We start from the raw sequence: 13,891 nt of genomic DNA on the forward strand, positions 1-13,891 counted from the left end.
TGTTTGGCTAAGTGGGTTTGAACCCTGGTTTGCCTTGTGAAGCACCTGAAGCTGGGGTGTGGAAAAACTTTATAGTTATTTAACTTCTCCCTGGAAAAAAAAAAACACCCCGTGCATCTGTGCTACCAAATTACTTTTTTTTTTCACAATTTTTACTGTTGCCATTTCTTCATTGCTCTTTCATGTAAAGAACCTGGACAAAATATGTGAATAAAAATACTGGTACAGTTCCAGATAACTGTAAATTGTTGATTCACTTTTGGATTTGCATTTGTCAAAACTATTTTGGGCGGGGTGTCACTTGATGGGACGAGTAGTTTATGGTGGTCTTATTTTGATTTTTCATTTTTACATTCCTTTGTTCCCTTGTAATTCCAACTTGTTTTACTTGAAAAAAAAATTAAAGATAAAATGACAGTTGAATAAAAGACCAACATTTTTTTGTTTTGTTTGTTCTTGGAAGAAAGGGATAGCCTTGATATTAATGCCATATCTGCTGGTATATCAGGTTTCAAAGGGGCAGCATCATTACAAGTTTCAGACACGAAAATTAATGTTGGGAACATGAACAAGCCCTCAAACTGAACTGGCCCTCATCCATCTTCAAACTGAAGAAAAGAATTCTGCTTTTAGAAAATTGGCAGCATTTTAAAAGCAAATAATGAATCTGACCCCTGCCGATGACTTCACAGTATCCACCTAATGTCTAGTGTTTAAAGAGATAAGGGACAGGCCATATAGAACACGGCAATATTTTATTTTAAAACAATTCTACATTAAAATGAGTTTGATACAAAATTCGATAGCCATAATACACAGTAGCAAAGTTCTCACTGCTCTGCCCTTCATCCTTATCGACAGCCAAAATTAGCGGTGCAGACATCCCAGCCTTCCAACATCCAAAGGAAAAATGGCAAATAGGACAAGAGACATTATGAATCTTGTTTACATTTGTGTTTGACTCTCCTTAAAGAAGGTTCTCTGGTCAGCTTAGAGCCCCATCATTTTAATGTGGAATGCTAACAAACTGGAAACCCGGGAACCAATGTACAAGCTTTTACAAAATGTCCGGAGAAGAAAATTAATAAGATTCAAAGTGTGGGTAATTTGCATAAGACAAGGATACAGCATGGAGGCTCAAACATAAATGCTGGAATTTGAATATGTATATGCTGAAATTAATGGTAACAAGTGTGCTCTTGAAGCAGAACATCACACAAACATTGCAGTGCACTCCATCCCTTCTTGACAATATATTAGTGCACTAATGTGATCATTTCAGCTTAGCCTTTGGACCGTCCACTGACACGAGACGTTAAATGCGAGACAAGGCACCATTATGAAACTTGAGGATTCTATCCCGAATCACTGCTGTGGCAGAACTATTCACACAGCGTTCACAACAATGTTAAAATTACAAACGTGTGGAAGTCAAACAAAATATGGGGGCCAGTCATTGCAGTGCTCCAACACCTTAAACGGAGTCTTAAAAAAAAAGTTATAATTTCAGAGGCCATTAATATCACACAAGTTCCTCCATTTACATTGCTTACACAATGCAGTTCATATAGTTCAAGTTTTTAATCAAATTGCTTAGAATATGCCTTAATTACTCAAAATATATTGACAATGTACAATTATATTAGTCTATGTTTAAAAAAGCCCTACTCTATAACGTTAACTTCTGCAATTCATTTATAAACAATGTACTAAGAATTAAGCAGTTTTCCTGAGTACAGTATGATCAGCGCCAGTTCAGTGTCAGTTTCCAATACTGCATTCTTTGTCACTCATAGACACTTGCATGGGTTACAGCAAAATATAGTCACAAATTGACACAACTCACAAAGCCTTTCGATCTTACAGTGCAGCTGAAGACCAGGATCTGACAGAATCCATGATGTTCAGCAGTGTTACCTCTTAACAAGCATGGTCGAGATTGCAGTTGTTTATGTGTGTGTGCATCACTATATGCTGGTCTGTGAGCAGGTGTTAGTTATAAAAGTCAGAACAGACAGAGAGGCCATCTCTTTAAAAAATGTCCAACAGCCGGACAGGGGGTGGGATTAGAGGGGGCAATGCTGCAAGATGAAACAGGCAAAGGGAAGACAACAATGAATTGTAACATCTATTGATTCAATTTAACTACACCTTGTGGGGTTGTATGCATTGTTACTTTTTACATGAAAGACGATTCTGGGCCCATAATGTGCATCTGTCATCCCCACTGAGAGCCACTCACATCAGTGAGTCTCAGCTGCTGAAGGTGGCGATCAACGAGACGACTACAATAAGGAGGAGGATGGCAAGACATACTGCAATCCAAATTTTTTTCTGTATCAAAAGGAGAGAAATATGTCAAACAGATTACATCAAAATGGACCAGGTATATATATATATATATATATATATATATATATATATATATATATATATATATATATATATATATATAAAAACGAAACAAATTGAATTGTAATAATCCAAATTATACCTTGCGTGCTTTCTGCTGATAGGTGACGGCCTTCTCTGTGTCTGCCCTTGCCTTCACCACATAGTCAGAAGACTGTACGATGTTTGCTTCAATACGATCGACCATCTCTCCCTGCATGGGACACATTTTAGAGTAAAAAACCCCCCCAAAACAAAACAAAACCCTGAAAAACAAAGAAACCAAACATTTACTTTCAAGCAGCCTTACCTGTGCCTCCACCTCCATAGCCAGGTAAAGGAACATTTCATGCAGGTCCTTGATGCTCTTCTCTAGTTTCAGGATCTCGTCATGCCGTGACTCAATCTCATTCAGCGCCTGCTTGGTGGCTTTAGCATCAATCAAAATCTGCATACAGCAGTGCAGAGAGCACGGATTAGCTGAAATGCATTAAGTGCCGGTCACATGCTTATGAAAAACACACAAACAATCAAGCTCTGAGGTAACATCTAATGAAGCTGGAGAACATGAAAAGCTAATGGAATAATCATGGGGTCTACGCTGTCAGGCATAGCCACACTATTGAGGATTTCGGGTCAGCACATCCAATTTCTTTGCCATGCTTACCCAGGTTGTGGTCCAGTTAGAGCGAAAAGAAGAGACTACAAAACATCTGATCATTCAATTGATGCAATTTTAGTAACTTGTGATGGCAATAACAGCAGTAGCTGCTCTTATTGAGTGTATTTGTGCATAAAAGTCATGAAAACAGCTGGGATTATTTGGACTGAAGAGATACGTGGATTAACAATGACATTTTAAAGCATTGTATAGTGGGTAGCAGAATGCTGGTTGATTAAACATCTTTTTTAACAATGGAAAATGCACTTGTGGCACTTTAGTGAGTTAGCAGTTTGCATTATGGTTACTTCTAGAAAGTAACTCAGTAAACAGCCTTGAAAAGTGCACTCACATTTTGCGTGAACACATCTGTATGTCCACTTTCAAGCATTACGTCCAACTCTTCATCGGTTACATTGGAGCCAGCTAAAGGAAAAGGGTATATATCATCTTTGTTTTCAATACTGGATGTTCTGACTTAGAAAACAAGTCAAAGAAAATGCAACTACTATACTGTTTGAAAACACAAATTGACATGGCAGCTTTACCTATTCAGGAAATGACAGCTATATTTACTTTGGCAAAGCACATAGAAGTAAAAGTAATGAAAATGAATCAATAGTGCTAGTAACAGAAAACACCCCATTTATTTGACATTTTGTATGTGTATTATCACAATATGAATAAAGAGGAAACAGGAGGAACACTTCTTTAGTCAGGAAACCTTTTCTTGCATAACATCGACTATCAAGCATCTCTTCTCAGCACTGATCACCCACTGTTCACACAGCGCTACTCAAGCGTTCACATTTTTACCCATTTCTTTGAAAGAGGGTTCCGGTCGACACACAGCAGTAGTGTAGATATGTGTTTTCTATCTTGGTCTTGTGTAGCTCAGTCAGTAAAGCACCTTATGTTATGGCAGCATACACCTTGAACACTGCACTGACAGTAGGGATGGGTATTGATTTGTTTTTCTTTTTGGACCCCCCCCCCCTTTTTTTCCTCCCCAGTTGCATTTGGCCAATTGCCCCACTCTCCGAGCCATCCCAGTCACTGCTCCACCTCCTCTGCTGATCCGGGGAGGGCTGCAGACTACCACATGCTTCCTCTGATACATGTGGAGTCGCCAGCCGCTTCTTTTCACCTTACAGTGAGGAGTTTCGCCAGGGGGACGTAGTGCATGGGAAGATCACGCTATTCCTTCCCAGTCCCCCCCGAACAGGTGCCCCAACTGACAGAGGAGGTGTTAGTGCAGCGACTTGGACACATATCCACATCCAGCTTCCTACCTGCAGACACGGCCAATTGTGTCTGTAAGGATACCCAATCACGCCAGAGGCAACACAAACAACCGGCGATCCCCGTGTTGGTAGGCAACGGAATAGACCGCCACACTACCCAGATGCCCGAGGGATGGGTATTGTTAAAAAAAAAAGTGTGTGATACTGCTGCTAAAACAATATTTCTTCACGTCAAGTCAAGTTTATTTATATAGCACATTTAAAACAAACACAGTTGAACCAAAGTGCTGCACAAGCTTAAAATGCAATATAAAATAAGTGACACATATGATTATAAAAATATATGTAAAAAAGACATAATAAAATAAAGAAAGCAATACCGGTGCCTAAATACCGGTGCCTAAGTTTGATTAGACTGTTTTATTAGCCACACAACCAAGGCCAGTGGAATTTGTTTTTGGTACACAAACTCTGCAGCACAATACATAAAACAGACACTCCACATATTATCACGAACAATACAGTTACAAAATAACAGAAATAAACATATCACGCATAACAATTAGGTGAATGGTGGTATTTATGCCAATGGTGTGTAAGGAGGGGACTACAGGGAGGAATTCAGAGTCCCGATGGCTAGGGGAAAAAAACTGAAGTGTTTAAGTCTTAATAAATAAATGTTGCCTGAAGTAATATTTTCTTCAAAATAAAGAGAAAATTAAAACTTAAAGAATGTCTTTTTTATTGCCAAGGCAAAGAAACTGAACAACGTTAACTCTTTTATAACTGTTGTAATTACATTTATAATAAATAAACACAAATCATTTAAATTCAAATTACTGTTGCATGTCCCATTGTTAGAATCTTTTTGGGTAAGATACAGCCAGACATTTCACCACTCTGCTTTAGGCATTTTGATCAAGTTTAACATGTTAGCTAGCTTCATGGCACCTGCAGTCACTTATTGTCAACAGAGCAAGTGAATGTTAAGTGAAGGCGTGCAACAGGGTCTTAGGTGAGTGCAAAAACCAACGCTCTTGTTGCCTGTAACGTCTGTTTCAGAGCACCAGATGATAGTGGAAAACAGTGAGCAGATATTTCAACCGGCAGCTCAGGCACCATTTTAGCATCATAATGAGGCACCGAAATCTGTGTTGCATTTTGGTCTGATATACACTCACCAGCGACTTTATTAGGCACACCTGTCCAACTGCTCGTTAACGCAAATTTCTAATTAGCCAATCACATGGCAGCAACTCAATGCATTTAGGCATGTAGACATGGTCAAGACGATCTGCTGCAGTTCAAACCGAGCATCAGAATGGGGAAGAAAGGAGATTTAAGTGACTTTGAACGTGGCATGGTTGTTGGTGCCAGACGGGCTGGTCTGAGTATTTCAGAAACTGCTGATCTACTGGGATTTTCACGCACAACCATCTCTAGGGTTTACAGAGAATGGTCCAAAAAAGAGAAAATATCCAGTGAGCGGCAGTTCTGTGGGCGAAAATGCCTTGTTGATGCCAGAGGTCAGAGGTGAATGGCCAGACTGGTTCAAGCTGATAAAAAGGCAACAGTAACTCGAATAACCACTCATTAGAACTGAGGTATGCAGAAGAGTATCTCTGAACGCACAACACGTCGAACCTTGAGGCAGATGGGCTACAGCAGCAGAAGACCACACCGGGTGCCACTCCTGTCAGCTAAGAACAGGAAACTGAGGCTACAATTCACACAGGCTCACCAAAATTGGACAATAGAAGATTGGAAAAATGTTGCCTGGTCTGATGAGTCTCGATTTCTGCTGCGACATTCGGATGGTAGGGTCAGAATTTGGCGTCAACAACATGAAAGCATGGATCCATCTTGCCTTGTATCAACGGTTCAGGCTGGTGGTATAATGGTGTGGGGGATATTTTCTTGGCACACTTTGGGCCCCTTAGTACCAATTGAGCATCGTGTCAATGCCACAGCCTACCTGAGTATTGTTGCTGACCATGTCCATCCCTTTATGACCACAGTGTTCCCATCTTCTGATGGCTACTTCCAGCAGGATAACGCGCCATGTCATAAAGCTCGAATCATCTCAGACTGGTTTCTTGAACATGACAATGAGTTCACTGTACTCAAATGGCCTCCGCAGTCACCAGATCTCAATCCAATAGAGCACCTTTGGGATGTGGTGGACCGGGAGATTCGCATCATGGATGTGCAGCCGACAAATCTGCAGCAACTGCGTGATGCTATCATGTCAATATGGACCAAACTCTCTGAGGAATGTTTCCAGTACCTTGTTGAATCTATGCCACGAAGGATTAAGGCAGTTCTGAAGGCAAAAGGGGGTCCAACCCGGTACTAGCAAGGTGTACCTAATAAAGTGGCCAGTGAGTGTATATCAGTTGTATGGGAGCCAGTGCCTTCGTGGTACATCAAGTTTCTGTACCCAACCCTAACTGATATTGCCTAAATTTAGGGGTTCAATTCCTACCAGGACCACAAATACTGCAATTAGATGCGGTCATTCCATATTGAGTGATTTGTGTGCTTTTACTTGAAAAGTGCAGGAAATCAGTCATTTCATTATGTGTTCAGTAGGCACAAGGCTTATAAGAGCACATTTCACTAAAATGTTGCAAGCAGTTCATAGTAGGAGGAAAAATGATACGATCCATAGAGGGAGACTCGTAGGGGCTGAACACTGGCTTGTTCAGTTTTACATTATTCTTGAAAGGGTGACATTTTTCCCCCATTTTCTTTCTTTTCATGTCAAGCCTCGCAAAACATTTTTCTGCTTTCTTTTTTTTTGTTTCTCTGCTCCCACCCTTCCAAGAGCTAGTACTTCAAGTCTATGTAAATGTGTGTGTGTAAATGAGTTAATTTCAAGGTTTTTGAGTTTTTCTGAATCTGGGAAAAAACACTCCAAATAAAATATGACAATAACTGCCCTACAAACTTACTGATTTTGAGTTGCCTCTGTATCCTCTCCACATTACGATCTCTGTACTGAGCCTGGATGGTGTTGCAGTGACCCATTAACTCCACAAACTCTCTGGACAAGACTCCATGCTAGAGACGAAGAGGGAGTCAAGGGGAAAAAAAGAAGGGCTCACATTGGCATCACAACGTAGACAGAGTGGCAACTATACCACAAAAAGCTGAAAAATAGGCTTGGATTTTCAACTGACAGCCATCCTTACACAAGGACTCAACAACATGTATGACATTTAAAACACCCCCTGCCCTTTTCTCCCAATTGTACTTTGGTAATTACCCTATTTTTCGAGCCATCTCGGTCGCTGCTCCACCCCCTCTGCCAATCCGGGGAGGGCTGCAGACTACCACATGCCTCCTCCGATACATGTAGAGTTGCCAGCCGCTTCTTTTCACCTGACAGTGAGGAGTTTTGCCAGGGGAACGTGCGTGGAAGGATCACGCTATTCCCCCCAGTTCCCCCTCCCCCCCGAACAGGTGCCCTGACCGACCAGAGGAGGCACTAGTGCAGCGACCAGGACTCATACCCACATCCGGCTTCCCACCCACAGACACGGCCAATTGTGTCTGTAGGGACGCCCGACCAAGTCGGAGGTAACACGGGGATTCGAACCAGCGATCCCCGTGTTGGTAGGCAACGCAACAGACGCTACCCGGACGCCCTGGGGACATTTAAAACATATTTAAATGAAGTCTGAATGTGTTATATTTGATTAGTATGAAGGAATATTGATGTGAATTTTAAATTTTGAAAGCGATTGTAAAGTTCTTTGAATTTGTTTTGATCTACAAGTTATGTCTTCAATGGATGTAAAAGCAACCTTGAATTTGTTTTGTTTTTATCCATGAGTTATGTCTTCAATGGAAGTAAAAGCAACCTGTTGGATATGAGGAGAACATCATATCAAGGTATTAAAACATGAAAGTGACAAAATTGACATGCTCAACCTGTGTCCGCTGCATCCTCACGATTATGGGTATGTATTTGCCCTCATCATCTCCCTTCTTGGGTTCAATGGCTGAAAAAAATTAACAAGTAATAATCGTAATAATGAATGTTACTCAGCTGACTGAACAAAAGCGGATGAGCAATGACATCCGAAGCGCCCAGCAGGAATTGAACTTGACAGCAAGACTGTGTCATTTCCTAAACAATGGCACTATCAAAGCAAAGACATATCTCCCCAATGATCACCAGTCACCATCCCAATACTGGTGTCATTAAAGTGCTAAGTGGGATCTGGAGTGGTGCAAACACCTTACCTCACCCTTATAAACCCAGAGCAAGACATTTTCTTAATTTCTACCCATCATATTGGCGAAAATACCTTCTCATGTTGCAATGCTCACCTTTCAGTTTCTTCTGGATTTGATTTGCTATAGTTTTGATCTCCTCTCGAAATGTCTGAAGCTCCTTCTTCATATCTTAACCAAGAGAAAAACCCTTTGTCAGCAAACCATGAGTGGCTGTGTGTGTGTGTGTGTGTGTGTGTGTGTGTGTGTGTGTGTGTGTGTGTGTGTGTGTGTGTGTGTGTGTGTGTGTGTGTGTGTGTGTGTGTGTGTATGAGAGAGACAGCGAGAAAGATACCAATGCATTTAATGTGTTCCATCTGAATAAATTAGGAATTCTAAAAAAAGATGCATTTTCATTTATCGGCAAAGATTCTGCTCAGCAGTACAACAGGAAATACACCATTTTCTCAGGGAATAAATTGCTGTCCTTTACAGTTTGGAAACTGCAGTAATAATTAATGTAAATTTCACAGTTAATATTTGTGCAGTGCCATATAAGACATCATCATTCTGAATTAATTTGGCCTTTCAATTTGATAAGCTTAAGAGTGGCTATTGGGCAGGTTTTGCACTTATACTCAAGAATATGAGCGTCACCTATACCTGAATGTTATTCCAAAATTCTGAGCTAAAGATAATACTGTTAATATAGCTAACCACTTACTATCCTCTGGTAGTGCGACACCCAGCACAGTTTTCTGTTTGTTCTCAAGGTCTGACACCTTTCTTTTGAGATTTTCCAGTCCCTCATGAATTTCCTGCACCTGAAGGAACATTGTAGTGTTTACAGAAAACCAGCAGTTATTGCCTTCACCTACCACATGTATTGCCTCAGATATCTACATGAAAACACAGCATATGCCATTACTGCACCCATGAAAGTTTAGCAATACCTTTACAGTTTTACCCATGTGAATAGCAGTTTAGAACTTCAACTACAAAGAGATAAGAGAGGGGGCGGGGCCACATATCTTGACACAACAAACTGTTGCCACAACATATCAGAGGACCATCTGACCATCATCTGTATTTACAACATCAACAATTTGTAAATCCTATTTCTACCTTTCCACATTTGAAGATGCAGCAATTTTTGTGTCATCTCTTTCTGAGGAGTGAATTCTGCTGCCAAACTCTGTTATCATACATCTTCAAAAGGATGTCAGCAAAGCGTGCAAATGCAACAGATGTGAAAAATTTTACCAAAGGATAAATGTTAGTTTAAGGATCTGTAGGGCAGTTTTACTTTTCTGAAAAATGTTTCATTGTCCTTCTCTTCTTTGGGTGAGGAAGCTCCAGGCTTGATCATCAGTGCCCTACCCTCCTCATCCTCGTCTGAGCACTCGGCATTCTGCAGCCAATAACACATAAGGAAGTACATGTGCACATTAGAAATATACGTGTTACGTCTCATGGCAAAAGACACTTGTGTTTTCAATGAAAAGCAGAACTGAGTAGCCCTACCCCGGCCTGGAAAATCCTGATGAAAACTGACAAAATGATAGTAACGGAAGTATACAGTGCTATGGAATAGAAATCAAAGTATGCAAATTTGTGAATATTGTCAAATTAACAGAATGTAATTTCCTATCACATCGCAGATCTGTAAAAAACAAAAACAAAAAAACAAAACACTGATAGAAATATACCTAACTTCATGTAAGAAGTTCAAGCTAACTTTCAGTTAGCGGGGCTAGCCGGCTAGTGCTAACGTTAGCCATTTTCCTTATAACTCACGTTTCCTAGTTCTTTGGTTCGGTCCCTCATTTTCCAAGAAGACGGAACCAGGGGAAATTGTCACAAAGGTATAAAAAAACGAAGCAACAGTATGTCAGAGAACGTAAAGACTTGCACAAAAAAGCAAACAAAAACAACAACAAAAAACTCTACTCTTTTATCTGATGTCATTCAACAAGTAAAATAACTACATTTTTTCTTCTATTGTACTTTTAACCGTTTGACCTATTCGTTGATTGTACTTTATCGCCACCTGCCTCAGTGGAGTGTAAATGCATTAAGGCGATACGATCATTTTTGGCTGGACTGGACCAGCGGACTGCAAGGCGGGCGGAACGTGTTAGGGGAGTAACTTGAAAGTAATCTCCCAACCTTAGAGGGGGGAAATGGGCGTTTTTTTGCATTATGGAGGCGTGTCTTGTACGAGACACCCTGTCTTGCAGTCCGCAGACAGATGCTGGTGGCGAGCCAACCTTACAAACGAGAAAGTCACGAGGAATGTCACTGACCAAAGGAATTGAATCAAATGCAACTGGACTTGGTATATATCCGTGAAGACGTTTCGCCTCTCATCCAAGAGGCTTCATCAGTTCGTGCCTTTCTGACTAGACCAAGCTAGTCAAGCTAGACAGAAAGGCACGAACTGATGAAGCCTCTTGGATGAGAGGCGAAACGTCTTCACTGATTAACCCAAGTCCAGTTGCACTTGATTCAATTCCTTTGGATAACCATGACCTGGATGAATGAGAACATTCACAGAAATGTCACTGACTGACTGACTGGCTGGCTGACTGAGTGACCATGTTTGACACGACTGGGCCAGTGGATAAGTTGACCAATAACGTCACTGAAGTTACACGATCGTCGGCCGAGCACAGAGAGGCAAGAGGCAAAGCGCAGTTAGAAAAGAAAAAAAAGCGCACAGTTAGAGCACTCCAAATAATAATCACTGACAGAACATTCATTGGCGAAGTCACTAAAGGTTTGCGGGCCTTTTGGAGCCGCTGAACCTGCACATATAAGAAGAAAAATGGAACCGTTTAATCCCCTAAACACCCGCAAAGGGGAAAATGCACCCCTAACTGCGCTGCCAAGCAAATAGCGTGTCGGTGCTCCCGTGCTATTCGCACGTATTTAAATTAGATAATATACATAGGGTCATATATTGTGATTCATGGTCGATTACTAACATCTATTGGTAAGAATAACACATTTACATGTGACTATTGCCGGAGGGCACACACCAGCGTAAGAGACGTAATAAAAGAGAGCGCGTTGCACCAAGACGTTGTAACTTGTAGTACAAGTCAGAGAAATACTCAACATCTGGCGCAAAAGTGGCCCCTTTCTATGCAAACGAGCCTCTGCAAAACACCGGCGCTAAGAGCCACATGCAGTTAGAGTGAACAATATGTGCGACTTGAGAGAGTTGGTGGTAAGTGACGCCCAGACTTTCCAGTCGTCATGGCAGCAGTGATCGTAGCCCAGACGAAGGCAACGTCATGCCAGGCGTGCTCGTGTGCGGACGTTTCAAAGGAGATTGTCACTTTTTTTGATTAGCTGAGACCGAAATCATTCGCATATACAGGTTGCCGGGTCAAACATTTCTTGCTAAACTTGATGAGATTAAGGATGACGTTGAACCTGTGTTCTTGGCGCAAAGCCACGATTTATACTGTAACGTGCATGGATAAGTAGACACGTTGGCCGCCGGCCGGCGGGTCTGACCTTTTAGTCGAGCGGTTGGCGATGCCTCCTGCGGTGCGGGCGACACGGGTTCGCTTCCCGGCCGCGGCAGTTCCTGTGGTTGCGTTGTCCCCCGAATTCGCTACAATACGTTGCCACGTGGATAATAAAAATCAAATGCAAAACAAGGGGCACGGGCGTGTTTGCGCTGTAATATTATTAGTGCAATATCGTCGCAGATAGAAACAGATGAAAGAGGAGGGGGAGTTAACAGATAATTAATTAGATACTATATATATGTATACTTGCAATTAAATTAAGTTCTCTTGCGAATTGACCTGGTCTTGTTTAGTCGACCTCCGTTCTAAAATGCCCATATTTTGTGTTTCTCCATATTTTGACTCAATGTAGTACTTTGTATTTCTGAGTATATCTCCTTAACGACTAATTCCATCCGCACCTGACTAGCCAATGTCGCTGTGGGTTGGTTCATTGTAGTTTGGCGCATTTCACTGTTTCATGCTGTTGCGTTGACTTCATTTAAAAACACACAAACTGTGTAAAATGATGCGGCCTAATACATTCCACTCTCATAGCCACACGATGACGCTGTTTGCCTGTACTAAGCTTCGTTGTACCTCGCATAGAATCATTTTAGTCAATACCGTCCACACTGTCAATATCAAACTCTTGTCAGACATAACCAGCAAAACACAATGATATTTGTCCCGATAAATGAAATTATCTACCGCCAGAGCCGTTTTTGTTTTGCAGAACTTTGCAGTAGTAAAAACGCAATAATAGCGACGCTGATGCTTTTGTGATATTTCAGACAATAGACACGTAGTCTTTGTAATCATCCAATCGGTCTTAGATAAACTATAAGGGCCGTCGTTTACGATATATATAAGCTGAATCGACATAAAGACCGTACGCGCAGTGGTTGAAACTCCATTTCCCACAATGCACCGCTAAAGACCGTTGTGTCCCGAGCTGTCACTCTGCACGGGGGAGGAATTGGTCCCAGCATCTTTTGCAGAGAAGTGAGCGAGACCGCAAAATGACGAGACATTAGCTCGTGTTTTTCTCTTTCTTTGGAGAATCCCTGTAGCGATGTAACACCCGGATGCTTAAAGATCAGCGCTTCTTGTCTGCCATTTCTTTGGAGAGCTGACTTGTTGTCAATGAGATATGTGGAGCTGCTTCGCCCGTCGGTGTTAACGCAGAGATACTCGAGATGAAGAAGCAATTCAATCGAATGCGACAGCTCGCCAACCAAACAGTGGGCAGGTAAGAGCAAAATTATCAGAGATGGTTTCACTCAAGACAGATAGCCAGAGAGAGAGACAGATAGATAGCCAGAGAGAGAGAGAGAGAGAGAGAGAGAGAGAGAGAGAGAGAGAGAGAGAGAGAGAGAGAGAGAGAGAGAGAGAGAGAGAGAGAGAGAGAGAGAGAGAGAGAGAGAGAGAGAGAGAGAGAGAGAGAGGTGGCTGCATTATGCCTTGCGATGACCCGAACAGCTAAAACGTGAATTTGTCGACTATTCGCCCTCATATGTTGCCCTTTATTTTCATATTAAGGCACGGTTGCCGCCAGTTTTCTCTGCCTTGTATCATGTATTTGCTTACCCTGGTTGTGTCAGTTGCATTATTAACAATGGTATGATTGACTGAGCACAGCTGACTGGTCAGAGACGAGCGCGCATCCGCGCACAAATGAGGAGAGACCATATGAAGCTATATGGTACCCGAGCAGAGTAGCATGCTAACACAACAGCTGAGCGTACCCCGCTATTCCTGACCATTGTTAAAAGGAATATATTGCTTGTGTGTGTGTGTGTGTGTGTGTGTGTGTGTGTGTGTGTGTGTGTGTGTGTGTGTGTGTGTGTGTG

The 13,891-nt window shown here is 41.7% G+C and overlaps 1 protein-coding gene across 1 annotated transcript; it reads right to left on the reverse strand.

Annotated features, from left to right (window-relative positions):
- Positions 1–748: 748 nt before the first annotated feature.
- On the reverse strand, positions 749–10,497 carry stx4 (syntaxin 4). The gene is made up of 10 exons (XM_056297188.1): positions 10,315–10,497; positions 9,824–9,928; positions 9,242–9,341; positions 8,635–8,709; positions 8,233–8,303; positions 7,251–7,359; positions 3,405–3,478; positions 2,702–2,839; positions 2,495–2,605; positions 749–2,334 (listed from the first exon to the last, which is right to left on the reverse strand). The coding sequence occupies exons 1-10, from the start codon at positions 10,342–10,344 to the stop codon at positions 2,254–2,256; spliced, it is 894 nt and encodes a 297-aa protein (XP_056153163.1). The 5' UTR covers positions 10,345–10,497; the 3' UTR covers positions 749–2,253.
- Positions 10,498–13,891: the final 3,394 nt, after the last annotated feature.

The sequence above is a fragment of the Lampris incognitus genome, chromosome 17 (assembly GCF_029633865.1).
Source record: "Lampris incognitus isolate fLamInc1 chromosome 17, fLamInc1.hap2, whole genome shotgun sequence".
In the NCBI taxonomy this organism is placed as follows: Eukaryota; Metazoa; Chordata; class Actinopteri; order Lampriformes; family Lampridae; genus Lampris; species Lampris incognitus.

Bases quoted from the DNA above. Each gene is read 5' to 3' on its own strand.
- stx4 (XM_056297188.1), bottom strand. From the start codon at position 10,344: ATGAGGGACCGAACCAAAGAACTAGGAAAC. The intron at 9,929-10,314 runs GTGAGTTATAAG...TATTGGCTGCAG, and splicing joins GAACCAAAGAACTAGGAAAC to AATGCCGAGTGCTCAGACGA. The intron at 9,342-9,823 runs GTAAAACTGCCC...ATGTTCCTTCAG, and splicing joins ATGAAACATTTTTCAGAAAA to GTGCAGGAAATTCATGAGGG.